The 21425-nt window shown below is 41.8% G+C and overlaps 1 protein-coding gene across 2 annotated transcripts; it reads right to left on the reverse strand.

Annotated features, from left to right (window-relative positions):
• Positions 1-203: 203 nt before the first annotated feature.
• Positions 204-21332, reverse strand: stxbp2 (syntaxin binding protein 2). Of its 2 annotated transcripts, none has more exons than XM_045714938.1 (18): positions 21234-21332; positions 19587-19636; positions 19398-19479; positions 18952-19028; positions 18747-18822; positions 18439-18542; positions 18073-18221; positions 17693-17777; positions 16684-16814; positions 16203-16310; positions 15869-15992; positions 13375-13455; positions 11404-11545; positions 10825-10931; positions 10586-10684; positions 8752-8837; positions 4218-4375; positions 204-1137 (listed from the first exon to the last, which is right to left on the reverse strand). In XM_045714938.1, exons 1-18 carry the CDS (start codon positions 21268-21270, stop codon positions 1073-1075), a joined length of 1761 nt encoding a protein of 586 aa, XP_045570894.1. In that variant the 5' UTR covers positions 21271-21332; the 3' UTR covers positions 204-1072. The 2 variants fall into 2 exon arrangements, with proteins under 2 accessions (XP_045570894.1, XP_014048189.1); XM_014192714.2 differs by having other exon boundaries at positions 4218-4378.
• Between the last annotated feature and the right edge of the window lie 93 nt (positions 21333-21425).

Genomic DNA, 21425 nt, shown 5'->3' on the forward strand with positions numbered 1-21425 from the left:
GGACATTAGAATGTCATGTATACAATCAAAATAGGGACGGTTTCCCGGACACAGATTATGCCTAGTCCTGGACTAAAAATAATCTCAACTGAAAGTTTTTTTCCAGACTTAATCTGCACCCGGTACCCAGACTAGTACTATGTTGATTTCTCCTGGCTTCAACACCAGGGATTCTCTTGGCAGCTAGAACATATGACAAAGAGTAAAATGTATGCATTTTGTTTATTCATAATTTGGACTAAAATACAAAGACATCAAAAGCCCAAACAACCACACTTCATCCCTTCCCTTATAAAACCTATATTATTATGAAAGTGCATGATTTCAGAGAAAGACACTACAGTAGTAAAGACACTCAGACAGATGAAAACAAATGTAACTCGGGAAAGGCACACAAGTATTTAAATGGTCCCAACACAGGTTACATCTCAATAGTCTAAAGAGGCCACTGCTCTTTATATCCTTTCGTTCATCAGCAGTGAGGACGCCACTTTAGAATGTTGATATGCAGCCCATATTTGTAACTCAATTACAGTAGAAGACACAGATTCAAACAATCTTCATAATATAAGGGCTGTTTTAATTAAATATTCAGAGCAAAAGATGTCCATCACAGCCTTACATTAATACGTATGTACATCATTGGTTTTAATTCAAGCATAATTCAAATAAGAAATTCAATAAAATATTGAAAATCATAAGACACTATCCTTTAATGACTACATCTTAAAAAAGGCACTTTCTTTTAGTCGTCTCAAACCCTGCAACAGACGAGTACACAAGCATCTCATGATGAACCCCTCCGTTAACAGCAGACCTGGGTCCAAATAGTATTTGTATTTATTTTTAACCGTGCTAAATTGAACTTGTCAAACCCAATAGAACCACTGAAATAGTCCTAAAAAGTGCAAACCCTACTGATCTGGCACTCCCGGCAGTCTTAATCAAAACACTCAAAACAAACGCAATTTGTATCCAGGTTTGTGTTCAGAGACATTCTCCCAGCAGACTCAGACCAGCTCCCTTCCAGGCCCGAGGAGAGAAGGGAGGGTTATATCTAGCTTTTAGGAGTTTAAACCAGGTCCAGCTTCTTCAGGTCATTTAGGAAGCTGGTGGGAGTGACAATGTGAGACGAACCTATAGAGAGGGGAAACGACAACACAGGAAAATGAATACTAATTATATAGCGCTTTTTTGTAACCAAAAGACGTTTACATTCATGGTGAAGATTCATTATGAAAATGTAAGGAGAGAGAGACTGTCACGTCCTGACCAGCAGAGGGAGTAATTGTATTATAATTTGGTCAGGACGTGACAGAAGGGTATTTGTTTTGTATGATTGGGGTTGTGTGTATTATTAAAAGGGTGTTTGGTTTATGTAGTCTGGGGTTTGAGTATATGTTCTAGTGTTGGTTTTCTATGGTTTTCTAGTCTGTCTATTTCTGTGTGGTTTGTGTGGCTCCCGATCAGGAACAGCTGTACATCGTTGTTCCTGATTGGGAGTCATATTAGATGCTTGTTTTCACCTGGGGATTTTGTGGGTAGTTGTCTTTAGCACTGCTGTTGTGAGTATAGCCTTTTAAACTGTCTTTTGTCATTCTTCGTTTTGTTATTTTTTCCGTGCTCTCTGTGTTTAATAAATATTCAAGATGAGCATCCACATTCCCGCTGCGTTTTGGTCATCTCTACCCAACGACACCCGTGACAGAGTTTCAGCGGCGCATTTACCGGACATGAAAAAAAAACATGCTGGGGGATATACAGTGCCTTCAGAAAGTATTGACTTTTCCCACATTTCGTTGTGTTACAGCCTGAATTTTGAGATTTGTCGTCACTGGCCTACACACACACACACACACACACACGATACTCCATAATGTCAAAGTGGAATTGTTTTTTGAAATGCTTAAAAATGAATAAAAACATTTAAGCTGAAATGTGTTGAGTCAAGTATTCAACCCCTTTGTTATGGCAAGCCTAAATAAGTTCTTGAGTAAAAATGTGCTGAACAAGTCACATAATAAAGTTGCATGGACTCACTGTGTGCAATAAGTGTTTAACATGATTTTTGAAAGACAACATCTCTGTACCCTACACATACAGATAATTGTAAGGTCCCTCAGTCGAGCAGTGAATTTCAAACACAGATTCAACCACAAAGACCAGGGAAGTTTTCCAATGCATTGCAAAGAAAGGCACCTATTGGTAAAAAAAAAAAAAAAGCAGACATTGAATAATATCCCTTTGAGCATGGTCAAGTTATTAGTAACACTTTGGATGGTGTATCAATACACCCAGTCACTACAAAGATACAGGCATCCTTCCTAACTCAGTTTCCGCAGAGGAAGGAAACCGCTCAGGAATTCCACCATGAGGTCAATGGTAACTTTAAAAAAGTTAGAGTTTAAATTGCTGTGATAGGATAAAACTGAGGACGGATCAACTATATTGTATACTGATTAAAAATAAAAAGGCAACATGAAACAATTTCAAAGATTTCACTAAGATACAGTTCATATAAGGAAATCATGACTGGGCTTGGGCGCACTGAGGAGCCAGGCCCAGCCAATCAGAATGAGATTTCCCCACAAAGGGCTGTATTAGAGACAGAAATACTCATCAGTTTCATCAGCTGTCCGGGTGGCTGGTCTGAGACAATAATGCAGGTAAAGAAGCCGGATGTGGAGGTCCTGGCGTGGTTACACATGGTCTGCGGTTGTGAGGCAGGTTGGACGTACTGACAAATTCTCTAAAACTACGTTGTAGACGGCTTACGGTAGAGAAATTAACATTAAATTATATAGCAACAGCTCTGGTGGACATTCCTGCAGTCAGCATGCTAACTGCACGCTCCTTCAAAACTTGAGACATCTGTGGCATTGTGTTGTGACAAAACTACACATTATAGTGGCATGTTATTGTTCCAAGCACAAGGCGCTCCTGTGTAATGATCATGCTGTTCAATCAGCTTCTTGATTTACCACACCTGTCAGGTGGATGGATTATCTTGGCAAAGGTGAAATGCTCACTAACAGGGATGTAAAAAAAATTGTGCACAAAATGTAAGCGAACTAAGCTATTTGTGCATATGGAACATTTCTGGGATCTTTTATTTCAACTCATGAAATATGGGACCAACACTTTACATGTTGCGTTTATATTTTGGTTCAGTATAGTTGCTCCAAAATACTAACCTAACTGACAGACTGAAAAGGAGGAAGCATGTACAGAATACAAATATTGCAAATCATGCATCCTGTTTACAACGAAGCACTAAAGTAATGCTGCATAAAATGTGGCAAAGCAATTCACTTTTTGTCTTGAATATAGTGTTGTTTGGGGAAAATCCAATACAACACATTACGGAGTACCACTCTCCATATTTTCAAAGCATAGTTGTGGCTGCATCATATTATGGGTATTGCTTGCAATAGTTCAGGACTGGGGTGCTTCTCAGAATAAAAAGAAGCAGAATGGAGCTAACAGGAGGCAAAATCCTGGTGTAAAACCTGGTTCAGTCTGTTTCAACTTGACAGCAGGACAATAACCTAAAACACAAGGCATAATCTTCACTGGAGTTGTTTACCAAGACAGTGAATGTTCTTGAGTGGCCGAGTTACAGTTTTGACTTAAATCTACTTGAAAATCTATGGCAAGACCTGAAAATGGTTGTTGAGCAATGATCAACAACCAATTTGACAGAGCTGAAAGAATTTTGAAAGAATAAGTGGACAAATGTTGCACAATCCAGGTATAGAAAGCGCTTAGAGACTTACCCAGAGGTGTAAGGTGCTTCTTCAAAGTATTGACTCAGAGGTGTGAATACTTACGTAAATTAGATATTTCTATACATTTCATTTTCAATACATTTGCAAAAATGTCTGAAAACATGGTTTTCACCTCGTCATTATGGGGTATTGTGTCCAGAGAGAAAAAAAATCCATGTAATCTAGTCAGGCTGTAACACAACAAAATGTGGAATAAGTCAAGGGGTGCGAATACTTTCTGAAGGCACTGTATGATCTTTCGCGCCACCAGCAGGGGAATTCCAAACGAGGATACATGGTGTGTCGTCCTTGTAAATAAAATAAAAATTCAACTGGCTTGCCTGGTTAAAGAGAAGGTTAAATAAAATATTTTAAAAAAGATTAAAAAAAAATAAAAAAATAAAAAAAAAAGAGTACACTAAGTTTCAGCCCAACTATTGTGTTCCTTACCAATCAGGACCTCCCATTTTCCGTCAGTAGCTCGAGTGACCTCGTAGGCGGAGCGCATCTCGGAGTGGGACACACCGCCGATCATGAAGATGATGAGCCGAGGGCCGGAACGATACTCCGTTGGAGACTTGTTCTTGTGCCATTGTCCGAACCGCGCACTGCTACAGTATGATACAAACATAATAAAACATGTACATTTCTAATTATGTAGAAATTATTTGCAGCGGTAAAATAAAACATGTACATCAGTGGTGGCTGGTGGCACTTTAAATGGAGAGGATGGGTTCATAGTAAACGGCTCAAACGGGATACATGGAACGATATCAAACACATTGTTTTTAATGTGTTTGATAAAATTACATTCACTCCACTCACCAGCCTCCTGTGATGTACTGTACATTAGTAATTATGTAGTCATCCAACGATCATAATTATATATCCATTACCAACAATTATGGATCTTAAATCAATACATGGTCATGGTGGAAATTGTCACACTATATTTTTTGATTATATAATAGATACCGTGGGTGGTGTAAAGCCTCAAGATAATATGATTGGTTAATGCACAGAATTAAAAAGAACATAGTATATTATAACCCAAAAATAAAGTTATTCTAAGTCTATTATATGTATGGGATAATCAACGAGGGGCTATGTAGATGTACTATGTGAACAATCCAAGATGCAGGGGTGCGATGAGGATATATTAAATATGATCGACATATACAGTACCAGACACCTTCTCATTCAAGGGTTTTTCATTTATTTTTACTATTTTCTACATTGTAGAATAATAGTGAAAACATCAAAACCATGATATAACACGTATGGAATCATGCAGTAACCAAAAAAAGTGCTATATATTTTTATATTAGAGATTCTTCAAAGTAGCCACCATTTGCCTTGATGAAAACTTTGCACACTCTTGGCATTCTCTCAACCAGCTTAATGAGGTAGTCACCTGGAATGCATTTCATTAACAGGTGTGCCTTGTTAAAAGTTCATTTGTAGAATTTCTTTCCTTCTTCATGCGTTTAAGCCAATTAGTCGTGTTGTGACAAGATGGGGGTGGTATACAGAAGACAGCCCTATTTGGTAAAAGACCAAGTCCATATTATGGCAAGAACAGCTCAAATAAGCAAAGAGAAACGACAGTCCCTCATTACTTGAAGACATGGGTCAGTCAATCTGGAAAATTTCAAATACTTTTACAATTTCTTCAAGTGCAGTCGCAGAAACCATCAAGCACTATGATGGAACTGGCTCTCGTGAGGACAGCCACAGGAAAGGAAGACCCAGAGTTACCTCTGCTGCAGAGGATAAGTTAATTAGCGTTACCAGCCTCAGAAATGGCAGCCCAAATAAGTTCAAGTAGTTCAAGTAACAGACAGTTCAAGTAACAGACATCTCAACATCAACTGTTCAGAGGAGACTGCGTGAATCAGGCCTTCATGGTTGAATTGTTGCGAAGAAACCACTACTAAAGGACACCACTAATAAGAAGAGACTTGCTTTGGCCAAGAAACACGAGCAACGGACATTAGACCAGTGGAAATCTGTCCTTTGGTCTGATGAGTCTATATTTCAGATTTTTGGTTCCAACCTCCGTGTCTTTGTGAGATGCAGAGTAGGTGAACGGATGATCTCCGCAAGTGTGGTTCCCACTGTGAAGCATGGAGGAGGTGTGATGGTGCTTTGCTGGTGACACTGTCAGTGATTTATTTAGAATTCAAGACACACTTAACCAGTATGGCAACCACAGCATTCTGCAGCAATACACCATCCCATCTGGTTTGCACTTAGAGGGACTATCATTTGTTTTTCAACAGGACAATGACCCAACACATCTCCAGGCTGTGTAAGGGGTATTTGACCAATGAGGAGAGTGATGAACCTGGCCTTCACAATCACCCGACCTCAACCCAATTGAGATGGTTTGGGATGAGTTGGACCGCAACAAGTGCTCAGCATATGTGGGAACTCCTTCAAGAGTGTTGGAAAAGCATTCCAGGTGAAGTTGGTTGAGAGAATGCCAAGAGTGTGCAAAGCTGTCATCAAGCTGTCATGATTCCATATGTGTCATTTCATAGTTTATGTCTTCACTATTATTCTACAATGTAGAATGAGTATGTGTCTGGTACTGTAGGCTAACACACAACATCAGTGGGACGAGAACAAAAGCACAGGGGATATAGTTATAAAGCTAAAAAAAAACAGCTGCCGGATGTTGACATGTTTAAAGTTACATCACCAGATGTGAACACGTTTGTATTCCATTAAGCTGTTGATGTCCTTGTTATATATCATATTTCTCCATGGTTGCGTCCCAAATGGGACCCCATTTTACATAGTGTTCTACTTTTGACCAATACCCCATGGGCCCTGGTCCAAACTAGTACACCATAAAAGGAAATAGTGTGCCATTTAGGACGCAGACATGATGATACGTGTGTGTGTGTGTGTGTGTGTGTGTGTGTGTGTGTGTGTGTGTATATAAAAGATTTTATCAAGAATTTAAACCCTGCCCTCAAAAAGAGCTTTGCTCTGAACGAGGAAATCTGTGTACGTCCCAAATGGCACCCTATTCTCTATATGGCGCACAACTTTCAACCAGGGCTCATAGGGCTTTGGTCAAAAGTAGTGCACTATATAGGGAATAAGGTGCCATTTGGGTCACCACTGCATTGTGTCCATTAATGAGTAAACACACAGATTACCAAGCCCGGAAGTGCCTTCAGATGAGCTTTTATACAGTGCATTCGGAAAGTATTCAGACTCCATGACTTTTCCAAATTTTTTTACGTTACAGCCTTATTCTAAAATGGATGAAATTGTTATTTCCACACACACACACACACACACACACACACATACCATATAAGGATAAAGCAAAAACAATTTAGAAATGTTAGCAAATGTATAAAAAAAAAACTGAAATATCATATTTACACAAGTATCCAGAGATGTTTGATCGGGTTCAAGTCTGGACTCTGGCTGGGCCACTCAAGCACATTCAGAGACTGGTCCCGAAGCCACTCCTACGTTGTCTTGGCAGTGTGCTTAGTGTTGTCCTGTTGGAAAGTGAACCGTAGCCCCAGTCTGAGGTCCTGAGTGCTCTGGAGCAGGTTTACATCAACAATCTCTCTGTTCTTTGCTCATCTTTCCCTCGATCCTGACTAGTCTCCCAGTCCCTGCCACTGAAAAACATCCCCACAGCATGATGCTGCCACCACGCTTCACCTTCGGGATGGTGCCAGGTTTCCTCCAGACGTGACACTTGGCATTCAGGCCAAAGAGTTCAATCTTGCTTTCATCAGACCAGAGAATCTTGTTTCTTTTGGTCTGTGTCCTTAAGGTGCCTTTTGGCAAACTCCAAGCGGGCTGTCATGTGCCTTTTACTGAGGAGCTTCCGTCTGGCCACTCTACCATACAGACCTGATTGGTGGAGTGCTGCAGAGATGGTTGTCCTTTTGGAAGGTTCTCCCATCTCCATAGAGGAACTCTGGAGCTCTGTTGCGCAGTTTGGCCACGTGGCCAGCTCTAGGAAGAGTCTTGGTGGTTCCAAACTTCTTCCATTTGAGAATGATGGAGGCCACTGTGCTCTTGGGGGCCTTCAATGCTGCAGATTATTTTTGGTACGCTTCCCCAGATCCTGTCTCGGAGCTCTATGGACAATTCCTTCAACTTCATGGCTTGGTTTTTCCTCTGACATGCACTGTGTATTTCCATATCATGTCCAATCAGTCGAATTTACCACAGGTGGACTCCAATCAAGTTGTACAAACATCTCAAGGATGATCAATGGAAACAGGGTGCACCTGAGCTCAATTTCGAGTCTCATAGTAATACTTACGTAAATAATTATTTAAAAAAATATATATAAATTAGAAAACATTTCTAAAAACCTGTTTTTCGCTTTGTCCTTATGAGGTATTTGTGTGTAGATTGATGAGGAAATTGTTTTGATAATATTGGGGCGGCAGGTAGCCTAGTGGTTAGAGCGTTGGACTAGTAACCGAAAGGTTGCAAGACCAAATCCCCGAGCTAACAAGGTAAAAATCTGTCGTTCTGCCCCTAAACAAGGCAGTTAACCCACTGTTCCTAGGCCATCATTGAAAATACAAATTTCTTCTTAACTGACATGCCTACTTAAATAAAGGTAAAAAAAAAATACATATTAGATTAAGGCTGTAACGTAACAAAATGTGGAAAAAGTCAAGGGGTCTGAATACTTGCCGAATGCACTGTTCAACATGAACAAGCTATATCAACAAATGAAAACTAAAATAACTCCAAGTAGATTATTCACAGGCTGTCTAATGGCAGCTTGGTCAACTAACTTTTCACCTCTCCAGCCCACTTAAGTACACCAAAGCTCTATTTTAAAGATTACAACTGAGATTAAAGTGTTAATGTATGTGACCCTGGTTATCCATCTGCCTCCGATAAGGCCATGCCCCTTCTCTGTCCTCGGACCGGCTCCTCTGTCCCCGGAACGGCTGCACCCCCGTGACGTATACAGTATACACACCTGACAGTCGTCTGCATGGTGTTGATGGGGGCAGGCTCAGAGATGAATGGCCACTGCTTCCTGTCCAGCTTGTCCTCTATGGCATTCTGGAAAATTAGACAGACATGGTTGGTCAGACTTGGAATTTTTGGATGACAGTAATTGGCTAGTCAAATGCCTCACAATAGTCCCAGTCGGTATTCATGTAATAAGGAATTCCTCTCGACCACGCCCACAAGTTGGGGAAAACCAACAGTATTTCCTGTTGATCCACATTGTAAAAGAAGCAACTTCATCATAGATTTTTTTGTTATACAGAAACAACAAAACATGCAGAAAAGCTGATGTATTGTTCAATGTACATGTGGCCAGGTCAAAAATCCTGACCTATGGTTTGCAGTGCTCCCACGTAGGGAAACAGAGCCTGTGAGAAGAGCCCTGTGGCTTCAGGCTATTCGGTGTGGGAGAGTGAGAAATGTGGAGGGGGCAGTGTCCAAGTAGACTACACGGAACTATGTGTGTGGAAAACATCATCACAGGTAAGACATTTAACTTGTTTAGTACAGTCCGTTTGGAACTCTACTCACTACTCGTATAGTCCGTTTGTTTGTGTTGTTGGTCTTGGCTAGCTTAATGTTCCGGTTGGTAGGTAGCACTCACTCAAGTGGCTGCTAGCTAGCATCGTCATGACAAAAAAGGGGGATCTGGGAAGCCTTACGTTTTTCTAAGTCGTGAGAAGGCCAGAGAGCAGGCAATGTTGAAAAGTAATTTTTATACATGTACTTTTCTTAAAATGTAGTTTTGTAATTGACAAAAACAAGGAAATTGTGGTTGAAAAAGGTCAAGTTTTTGCTGTGAGCCACTGGGGTAATCACAGGTTGTCTTCCCCACAGATGGGCAGGGTCGTGCCTCTCTATCTGATACCGACTGGGTCTATATCAGGAAGCCATTGCGAGTGTACCCATGAGTTTACCAGTCAAATTGCCAGGGTTATAGGTTCCAAGTCACTTCTATTCATTCTATTTCTATGTGTGCTGCTGCATTGTGGGGGGTGTTTTTGTTGCTCCTTTCAACAAGGAGCAACAAAGTTTAATTACTTTGTTTAGAGTACACGTTACCGCCGAAACGGACTCAACTGCACTAATGCCCAACCGTCCTGTTGTCAGTCAGCTGTTGACAGATCCACCTGTACCCAAATACCTGAGACCCGATCCAGAATTTTAAAAAATGTCACGGGTCTTATCTGATATTATTGTCACGGGTATATGGGGCTGCTGGAAGCCTAGTGGTTCGAGCGTTGGGCCAGTAACCGAAAGTTTTCTAGATCGAATCCCCGAGCTGACAAGGTAAAAATCTGTCGTTCTGCCCCTGAACAAGGCAGTTAACCCACTGTTCCTAGGCCGTCATTGTAAATAAGAATGTTTTCTTAACTGACTTGCCTAGTTAAATAAAATACAAATAAAATAAATAGCACGAGTCTGCTTGGTGTTCCTCCCTCACTCTCACAGCACACAAACAGCACAGTCCCTGCTAGAGTAGCACCTCTCTCTCATGCTTTATCAGCTCTGGTTAATAAAGTATCTTAAAAATGTACTTTTCTGCTGCTTCCTGCACTCGGATCGGACCTGGAGCCGACCAAGTCTATATGGAACGGGTCTAGTTGTCCCGGGTCAGTTCGCGAAAGGGTCTCTCTCATATATACATACATACAAAAAATATATATAAATAAATAAATAAATATATATATACGCATATCGGGTCTGGGTGGGAAAGCCCCAGGCCCATTTCAAAGCAGATCCAACTTTTTGGACCCGTGAAATCCTCAAACCACACCGTCTATCCTTCTCCTCCATACCTCCATCACGTCTTTGATGGTGGGTGTCCATCGGGAGAGCTGGTACGTGCTCTCCTTGCGCTCTTTCTTCTCAGGCAGTGTTTTCCCAGCATTGAGAGCCTGAAACACAACGTTTCACATTTTTCAAAATATAACAAGGGGAAAAAAGGCTTCACTGTAAAAAGAGGCATTTGTTCAGCCCAGAAACATGAGAGAGCGGGAGAGAGACGGACAGACCGGAGAAACAGAGCCCTACTGACCCCAGCGATGACGGGGCAGCCCAGGTGCTGTAGGTTGGTGATGATGTTGCTGTTTGCCTGCACGTTGGCATGCTGGATTAACTTGGTCAGGTTCTCCTCGCCAATGCCTGTGTGTGAGGAGACCACCGTTACACAGAGTAGAGCTGGAGAACGTAATGAGTGACGACTCATCAAGTTAGCCTAATCAAAACTGCTTCCTTAGCTAGCGTGTTGTCATCCCCCGAGGATCAACAGTAACCACATCGTATATCCTTAGAGAGACCATCATTATTTACAGAGTAGAGCCAAGCGCTCAACTTAAAAAGACCACCATCTGCTCCTCAGGCCAACATCCACAAACATATACACACACACACACACACACACACACCCAAAAAAATTTGATCAAGTCAATTGATCTTATAGAGCTGCTCAGGAAAGCTATAATTTCATTTCAATAGCAGTCGGGTGGAGAGTAGCTGTGTCGCATCATATTACAAACGCTCATATTGCTGTACCTGCTGTGTGTATCTTGACCATGCATTGACAGAAAGCAGACACATTTGGGATCACGCAGCCAGCGCCATTCTGTTGACCTACCCTTCTTCTTGTGGAAGACATAGAGCAGTATGATGCGGATCTTGTCGTAGGGGTCGATGTCGGTGTTGAGGAGTACCGGGACGATGCTCTTCATGGCATCCTTCAGGGGTTCCCCATCTACGTCAGTCCCCATGGCCAGGTCCTGGGAAACATATGGGGGAAAACAACAAATCGACAACACCACTCAAAGGCATCATTCTCTAGGTCCCCACCCCCCCAATCTGCATCAGTCACACATCAGTGCATAAACACTGCAGATCCTAGTCCCACAATCAGACCCGGATTACATCACTCCTGGACATGCTGGGTACGTCTCAAATGATCCACCACTAAACCTACCATGTTAAAGACTAGGAAAACAAACCTGAGCGGCGCTATTAGAATCATTAAGATCAAAACAATGCATGCGTCCCAAATGGCACACTATTAGTAATGCACTAAAATCGGGACTCTGGTGCCATTTGGGACGGGGTAAATGTGTTGAGGGAGAAAGTAGGGGCTGTCCTGGGAACCAGGAAGGGAAAGGGGTTCTAGTCTGAGATGTACGATGTCTTATGGTGTAAGATTTCTGGATGGATGTAGTAATGACAGCCTGGCAACGTTAATGGTCTTTAAAAGACTAAGTATGACATGACAACAGCTTCCTGTGCATTACTGTAGGTTCAGAGAGGGACACTTGATAGAGATGTGCGACATGTCTCGTCTCAAGCCCTTTACACAACATTAGTGAAGTGGATGCCCACTAGGACGCCAGACATCGTCACACTATGGTGGCGTGTCAAATTGCACCCTATTCCCTATATAGTGCACAACTTTTCTTCTTTTTTTACCCCTTCTTCATGGTATCTAACTGGTAGTTGCAGTCTTGTCTCATCCCTGCAACTCCCGTACGGACTCGGGAGAGGCGAAGGTTGAGAGCCGCTTAATGTCCGCTTAACCCGTAAGCCAGCCGCACCAATGTGTCGGAGGAAACACCGTATACCTGCTGACCGTGTCAGAGCACACTGCGCCCGGCCCGCCACAGGAGTCGCTAATGGGCGATGGGACAAGGACATCCCTGCCGGCCAAACCCTCCCCTAACCCGGATGACGCTGAGCCAATTGTGCGCCATGGGTCTCCCGGTCGCGGCCGGCTGCAACAGAGCCTGGACTCGAACCCAGAATCTCTAGCAGCACAGCTAGCACTGCAGTGCCTTAGACCAGCGTGCCACTCGGGAGGCACAGTGCACTACTTTTGACAAGAGCCCTGTGTGTCCTGGTCAAAAATAGTGCACTAGTGAATACGGTGCCATTTGGGATGAAGCAGCCTATAAAGCTTTTAAGAGACTCAAACAGAGAGGTAGAAATAGAGATGGGAACGTGGGAAGGTCAACACCCCAGTGGAGGCTAGATGGGGTGAGTGGGTGGGAGTGGGACAGCATTATTATATGATAAGATAGTTCTAAATATTAAGATATATTACACAACAGCATCATAGTGACCTAGTCATTCGTGGTTTAACCACCTAAGGCTAACATCCAGGGATGTGACTATTCAAGATAATATATTTGTTTTTATATTATATAGAAAAACAAGGAAAACAATATCTTTGGGAAAATAAACATTTCAGTGTAGAAAGAATGATAGAGGATGTCAGGAAAGATGGGAAAAATCACAGAACAGAAACCTATAAAAATGTAATTAAAATGCTATAGGTCACTCTTGAAAAAGAGATGATTCATCTGACGGGTCTTGCCGGTTGAATAAAAACAGGGTGTTTACACTTCCGAGAAACAGAAGCATGCTCCTGGGTGTATTATGAGTGTACCTGCCAGGTCATTAGCATATGGTTTCATAAGAGAGGTAGGGAGCTTGATGGCACCCTATATAGTGCACTACTTTTGATCAGATCCCTATGGGTCTTGGTCAAAAGTAGTGCACTATATAGAGAATCGGGTGCCATTTGGGACTTGTGTTTTGTAGCAACACTGACCTGTTCCACCTCACACAGCTTGTCCACCGAGGCTTTGAATTTCTTCATGCAGGCCTCAGCCAGGTGCAGGTGAGTGGAGTACTGCAAATCAAAACAAACATTACTTATTAACTTCTAAAAGTTGATGTCATCACACTATCATGATACTCCACTTTGTTGCTACAGCCTGAATTCAAAATGGATTAAATTGCAGTTCTCACCCATCTACACACACTACCCCATAGTGACACAATCAAAATGCTTTTAAGAACTGTTTAATTTTGGAGGGAAAATTAAATACAGTATCTCATTCACACCCCTGAGTGAGTCAATACTTTGTAGAAGCACCTTTAGCAGTGATTATAGAGCTGTGAGTCTTTCTGGGTAAGTCTCGAAGAGCTTTCCACACATGGATTGTGCAACATTTGCCCATTATTTTCTAAATTCTTTAAGTCATGTCAAATTGGTTGTTGATTGGTTTTCAAGTAGATTTAAGTCAAAACTGTAACTCGGCCACTCAGGAACATTCACTGTGTTCTTGGTAAGCAACTCCTGTGTAGATTTGGACTTGTGATTTAGGTTATTGTTCTGCTGAAAGGTGAATTCATCTACCTGTGTCTGGTGGAAAGCAGACTGAAACAGCTTTTCCTCTAGGATTTTGCCTGTGCTTCACTAGCGGTTCTGGGGGGGGGGCAGTGCCCCTGTGACAACAATTTTGGACCCCCTTGTGGCCCCCCCTAAATGTGGAGTATGAAATAATGTTTACATACATTTTTGCTATCGTTCTTTTTTTACATCCATTATTAGACAGTGGCAACGCGGAACATGGTCTTTTGCCTGCTAATGCCTGCAATGCAGTGAAGAAAACAATATGACAACAATGTCTAATGTAACTGGCCCCTCTAACAGTACAACTGGCCCCAGCTTGGCCCCCCCAATTGAAATGGTCTAGAACCGCCACTGCTGTGCTTAGCACCATTCCATTAATTTTTTTATCCTGAAAAATTCCACAGTCCTTAAAGAGAGGTGGCAGGTAGCCTAGTGGTTACAGCGTTGGGCCAGTAACCGAAAGATTGCTGGATCGAATCCCCGAGCTGACACGGCAAAAATCTGGCGTTCTGCCCCTAAACAAGGCAGTTAACCCACTGTTCCCCAGTAGGCAGTCATTGTTAATAAGAATTTGTTCTTAACTGACTTGCCTAGTTAAATAAAGGTTACACACAAAGATTACAATACCCATAACATGATGCAGCCACCACTATGCCTGAAAATATAGAGAGTGGTACTCAATGTGTTGCATTGGATTTTCCCCAAACATAACACTTTGTATTCAGGACAAAAAGGTAATTGGTTTGCCAATTTTTTTGCAGTAATAATTTATTGCCTTGTTCCAAACAGGATGCATGTTTTGGAATATTTTTATTCTGTACAGGCTTCCTTCATTTTACTCTGTCAATTAGGTTAGTATAGTGGAGTAACTACAATGTTGTTGATCCATCCCTAGTTTTCCTATAACAGCCATTAAACTCTGTACCATGGTGAAATCCCTGAGTAGTTTCCTTCCTCTCCGGCAAGTCAGTTAGGAAGGACGCCTGTATTTTCGTAGTGACTGGGTATATTGTTAAACCATCCAAAGGGTAATTAATAACCACCATGCTCAAAGGGATATTCAGTGTCTGTATTTTTATTAACCCATAGGTGGCCCTTCTTATGCAAGGCATTGGATAACTTCCCTTATCTTTGTGGTTGAATCTGTGTTTGAAATTCACTGCTCGACTGAGGGACCTTACAGATAATCGTATGTGTGAGGTAGTCACTCAAAAATCATGATAAACACCATTACACACAGTGAATCCATGCAACTTATTTTGTGACTTAAGCAAATGTTTACTCCTGAATGTATTTAGGCTTGCCATAACCAAGGGGTTGAATTCTTATTGACTTAAGACATTTCAGCTTTCCATTTTAAGTCATTTGTAAAAGTTACTAAAAAACATAATTCCACTTTGACATTGTTGTATTGTGTGTAGGCCAGTGACAAAAAAAATCTAAATATAATCCATTTTAAATTCAGGCTGTAACACAACAAAAATGTGGAAAAAGTCAAGGAGCGTGAATACTTTCTGAAGGCACAGTAGAATGAAAAAATGTATTGGGCGTGCATTATAAGTGGCCTGCTACACCGGATGCGCAACATTTGCAGAGGGTAATACGCTCCTATTCATTTCAATTAAATCAGGCTCACGCCCCTTGAGTGTAAAATGCACCTTTTTTTTTAACGTGCAGCTCACTCCTGAGAACAATAGGATAAAGTAACTTGCACTAAGCTTTCAGCGTAGCAGGTAAAAATCCTACTGTTTGCTAGTATGGACATTGGAACATGGCCCATGTCTTTGCCAAATGTGAATAGAACACGTGATGACATTTAGGCTGACAGTATATGATCACTGGAGAGACATGAATGCCAGTCTCAACCAATCAACTGATTTTAGATGGAAAGACAAGGAACACCCACCAAGCTGAGTTCCTTCTGGTACTGTGGCATCTTCTTCAGCATCTGAGACAGGTCTTTGATATTGGCCTTATCAGTGGACATCCTCTTGCTCTCACAGAACACACGCAGCAGCTCCGTCACTTTCCTGGAACACGAACAAAGAGCATCAACATCTGAACCCAGGGTTGGGTTCAATTCAAGAAAGAGAATTCATGATATTCATTTTTACAATTCACTTCCTGAATGCAACACTGAACTTACCTCAAATCAACTCTGGATCATGTCATCGCTTATTAGTTGAGGTTAGATTAGTTAAAAACACTAGTTGTATGTAATCTTAATGATCGTGTCTTACTTGGTGACGTCAGCTATGTGCATGTGTCTCAGCTGGACCCACAGATCATCGTCTTCGTCCAGGAGAACCTCCTTCTCCTTGGAATCCCCGATTCCAGTCGTCTGATATCTACGACACACAATAACACAGGGATCGTTTGACAACTAGAACACACAAAATAACAACCGTTATACAGGGATAACAGATACCTTATTCTACTCATGGTATGGTATGGTATGATATATATATATATATATATATATATATAACTACATAAAAAAATTATAATAAATAATATGGTGGAAGAAAGGTTATACTCCTAACCTGTAAAACGACTAACCAAAATGTAAAACTGACCCTTAAGCTAAATCTTAACCAATTCTAAAATTAAGTATCGTTTTGCAGGTCAGGAGTGTCTGTATAGCATTTTCCATATGGTCATCATGGGCCTTGGTCAAAAGTAGTGCAGTATATTGGGAATAGGTTGCCAAACTAAGCCTACTTGTAGATGTCCTGTTTGATGTCCAGAAGGTCATAGACCATGGCCTGGAAAGTCAGCTCATGCAGAATGGGAGAGATGGGGTCAAAGCCACGGTCCACAATCAACAGCTGTGACCTGGCCCTGTCAGGACCCTGAAAACGCATTAGACATCTCATGTCAGGGCAAGAAATTATACCTCGAACTGTCACTTTTTAATTACCAGTTAACCACTTCAATGCTTTGGCAGATAGGGAATATTGTTTTAGATCAAATGTATTGCCTCTAGCTGTACAATAGAATGTCAGGAATGCTTTTGGGTAACAGGTTTTACCAACAAGTCGCCTAGTCAGTGCCACCATCAGACTTGACCACATTCAGAAGGTTTTTTCCCCCCCAGCCTTTCACACGTTCAATTCTTTTCTAAAAGTACAACCACAATAACAAGAAAATATCTATGCCATGTGTATTGTAATACCCTTTTCACACTGTACTGCGCTGGCCTGCTTATGCACCCACCACAGTGGATATTTTGTTGTGAAAAACACATATCCGAGCCAGCACAGTACGGTTTGGCACGATAGTGGGAAAATGGTATTACGGTGCTGGGTACTGAGGCAGAGACACCATGGAGAAGATAAGAGCAGAAAGGTAAATTATATCAAATGAATACATGCCTTCAGAAGTCCAACACAGGCTTAAGGAAATGCCAGCTAGGAAAGACAGAAAAGGAGAGAAAAAGTAGCCGAGCAGCAGAGAGTGTGAAATATAATTTACAGGAAATCAAGTGAGAAAGTAGAAGTAGCTATGAGAGACTCCGATAGAGGTAACACTTTCAAAATGCTTCAATAATCATATCATTAGCCTAGTATCATAAAGACAAAGCATTTGATGGTTGCCGATAAAAGTCATTCAACGCAGTGCATTTTCAGGGAGTGAACGGTCATTTTGAGCCAAGCAGACATGGTACTATTAGTACTGTAAAGAAGTGTTGTGTATTGTGAGAGGTGGTGAGGCCTTGGTGTCCCCTCACCTCTCCCATGCTGGGGTTGTCTGCTTTATGGGCGTTCAGACGCTGATACACCTCCTCAGCCAGTCTGGCATTCTCCTCAGGACCGCTACGGTAGAGGGAGGGAGAGAACGAGAGAGAGAGAGGGTGACTTGCGACTGAACTAGCACAGACGTGCAAAAAGACCATTGAAGACAGGCTCTGTATGCAAGACCTGCGCGATGAGCTTTGAAGTGTCAATTCGCAATCCAGTCGGGGTGTTGCTAAAGTCGTCCACTATTGGAGGACTAAAAGTATCCATTTACTCAGATGAACACCCAATTCCCACTGAAACCTCTGGTAGCACTTGCATGCCTGTATTTATGAGACCTGTCTGTAAGTTAAGGTATGGTGTGTATAGGTACCTGCGGTAGCGGATGGCAGGGTACTCCTTCAGGGTGTCACAGAGGGTGGCGATCTGCTCTGCCAGAGTCTCCATCATTCTGTCTTTATTCCCCTCTCCAACTGGACTGTAGAACGAGTGCAGGGAGCTGGGATCGTCCAGGGAAAATACCTACAATAGAGAAGGGAGAGGAAGGGCGTGAGGGAGAGAGCGAGAGACGACAATTACTGGGTATTTTCACTGGATACTCCTAAGAGCGATCAAACTACCAAGGAAATGTGTTATTTTCAATGGGAGAGGCAAGATTAGACTTTTGGCAATTTGGCCATTCGACCAGAGTTGAGCAAAGTTCAAAGAAGGTGCTGTAGGTAGGTAGGTAGGTACCCACCTGGGACTCGTATGGCAGGAAAGCCACATTGATCTCCTTCAGAGTCTTGATGACTCTGGCAACTCTGGACCTCCCAATCTCAGCAAAAAGAGCATCTGGGCAGTCTGCAGGATAGGTGATTGGTACAAAACCAACAGTTATTTTGTATTATTAAACAAAATATTCATGCTTTTTGTCATTTTGCGAGGTTAATCTCAATTAGATTTAGAATCTCCTTTCAAGAGAGACATGACCAGAAGGACACCACATTTTTTTGTATCAGACAAGGGAAGAGTATAGTTTTGAAGGTTTATAACAAATGGTCTTACTGTCTGTGAAGAAGATGTGCGCCGCTTTGTAGGTGAAAGCAATCTCTTTGAAGTCATTGATGAGAGCACGAACCGACTGAGAACATCCACACACACACAGGTGAGAGAGAAAAAGAGGAAGATGAGTGTAAGATTGCTTTACAGCAGGACATGGCAGTTGATGACATAGTGAAAGGGGGAACGGCAGGGGAAACACACTTCTCACCTTCTCTGAAGGAGAGATCAGATAAATGGCCTCCAGGCTGGAGATGGGTTCCCTGCGCTTGTTGATGTCCTCCACAACTGGGGGAGGAAAAGGAAGATCAGTTAGTGACTGTACATCCTAACTGAAGAACGCCTCCACAGACACTCACTTCCTCATACTATGACCCATACCTGGGTTCAAATAGTATTTATTTCTTTTAAATAGCGTTTAATTGAGCCTGTCTCAAGTGCCAGATGGGAGGGGTTGGGTTTGTACTTTTGGGACTATTGGTTCCATTGCATCAGACAAGCTCTGTTGAGCGCAGCTTAAGTATTTGAAAACAAAAACTGTTTGAACCCAGGTCTACTCTGAACCTAGTTTAGAATGATGTGTCCCCTTGATCTAATAAATTGTTATTGACAAATACAAGTAGCCTAGCCCACTGGCCATCCCATCCCAACACTTACTAGTCACCCCCTCTGCCATGATATCTGACATCTTGCAGCAGGAGGACAGGATTCGCATGCTGATGTGGTCCACAATGAGCACCTGGACAAACAGATGGGCGTTATCAATTCATATTCAATTGATCATTAGACATTATGTCTTTGGACCTGGATCTTTTCAGAGCAACGCTCAACATTTTTTTACAATACCTTCCATTCTCCATCCTTCTTCACACTTTTGATAACTCCATTCAGGATTTCTTAAGAGATGAGGAAAGACAGACAAGAGGAAGTATGAAATATTACAGTAACAAAATTGAAATGTGTCCAACAACTCAGAATGAGTAGACGCGTTTATTTTATATTTAGTTTACCTGGGGGGGTCAATTAAGAACAAATTATTATTTACAATGACAGCTGGCAAGAGGCAAAACATTTGGAAATAGACAACAGTAGTCTAGGTTCTGGAATCTTTTTTTCTTTTTTTCCCTGGTTCCATATTTGACAGAGATCTCTTAAAGTTGACCCAATTGATCTATGTTTTTTCAGAAGGCGTTTGTTAGCCAGTGTCAAACAGTAACTAATTGGGTCGTAAAAGGCAAAGGAACATAAACTTACACAGGTAGTAGGTACACATCGTCTTCCTTCACATGTATGGTTGATCACAAGGCAGCCCACAATCAACTAGCTACACCCAACTTGACCTATTGTTCCCATCATAGCTTCCATAATAAAGTAAGCAAAACACAAGGGAACACTGTAAATATATGACCCAGGATAACAGCCTCACGCCTAAACCTCCCCACCCTCCTGACCAACGCATTCAATGCTTCCTTCAATACTCCCCACTTGGTAAACAGTTCGATCACATCATTAAAAAAATAGTGGTACATCTTGAGCAGTGATCCACAACTGGAAAACACGTTTAAAGAACCTCCGCGGGTAGTCTTCAGACGCGCTCCCAACATCAGTCAAATGGTGGCGAGGTCTGACATTCCACCGGTTCTAGACAATGTGGTGGCTCTTAACAACATTAGCTCTTTGAGATACATTGCCATCGAACATGTTACGACTCCTAGGAGGGGGGAGATACTGATAATATATTATTGAGAAGATAATTGTATTGGATCCACCGTTTGTGTACAATGTCTCTTAGAGGTCTGAACCAGGAGTTTGATATCAGACCATTTCTTCTTGCCTTCCAAGTCACCTACTTGGTCATTTTGTAAATATATATTATTTTCTGGAACTACTACATGTACCCATCTCATTGTTATAAAATTAGAGATAAACAATTTGTTTTTGCACCCACCATGAGTCATGTCCGCAATGGTCACGTGAGGTGAGATGTGTATATTTTGTTACGTGTGCACTCAGTTCGTTTGCTTGACCTGACGAAGATCCGTTTCGGATCGAAACGTTGTCAAAAAAAGCGGTGAATTGGGATCTTTAATAGTGTGCGGGCCTTCTTGTTCTTTACTAGTACTGTTCATTAGCCCAGCACCTGTTTTCAATGACGTGCGTATGACCAAACTTTTACAAAGTCAGGAAAACAAGTTTTAGAATTAACTTGAAATACTACTACTAGTGATGAGGCATACTCTTCCCAGTCACATTTAATATTTACATTTTAAATAGCCTAATGACAGCTAGCTATCTCCCATGGCCAGGCATTACTAGGAAGCAACTTGCTTGAGTGGCGAATGCTATGCATCGCTAGCCAGGCAGTTTGGATGTTTTCTGTTATTAATTTTCGTGACAACAAACTAAAAACGTGATGGTATCAAAAAGTCACTATTTCGACCGCAGACCGTCGAACAGTAAAGAGATATAAAATTAACACATTTCTTAACTTACTCTCTCCGACTACAGCCTTCAGTCCGCTTGGAGCCATTTTGACACTTCCGTGTTGTCGATTTTTTTTCCATTACATGTTTTAACTGGCTGACGTAAACATAACACCTACGTCATGTCCGCTTCGTTTTTTAAAGATAGAAAAGTGCTCAAATGCACTCAAAATGAATAAGTAAATAAGAGTTTCCAATTTGA

This window comes from Salmo salar, chromosome ssa03 (assembly GCF_905237065.1).
Source record: "Salmo salar chromosome ssa03, Ssal_v3.1, whole genome shotgun sequence".
Taxonomy (NCBI): domain Eukaryota; kingdom Metazoa; phylum Chordata; class Actinopteri; order Salmoniformes; family Salmonidae; genus Salmo; species Salmo salar.

Bases quoted from the DNA above. Each gene is read 5' to 3' on its own strand.
- stxbp2 (XM_014192714.2), bottom strand. From the start codon at position 21,270: ATGGCTCCAAGCGGACTGAAGGCTGTAGTCGGAGAGA. The intron at 17,778-18,072 runs GTACCTATACAC...CCTCTACCGTAG, and splicing joins CCTGCCATCCGCTACCGCAG to CGGTCCTGAGGAGAATGCCA. The intron at 15,993-16,202 runs GTAAGACACGAT...TTCGTGTTCCAG, and splicing joins CACATAGCTGACGTCACCAA to GAAAGTGACGGAGCTGCTGC.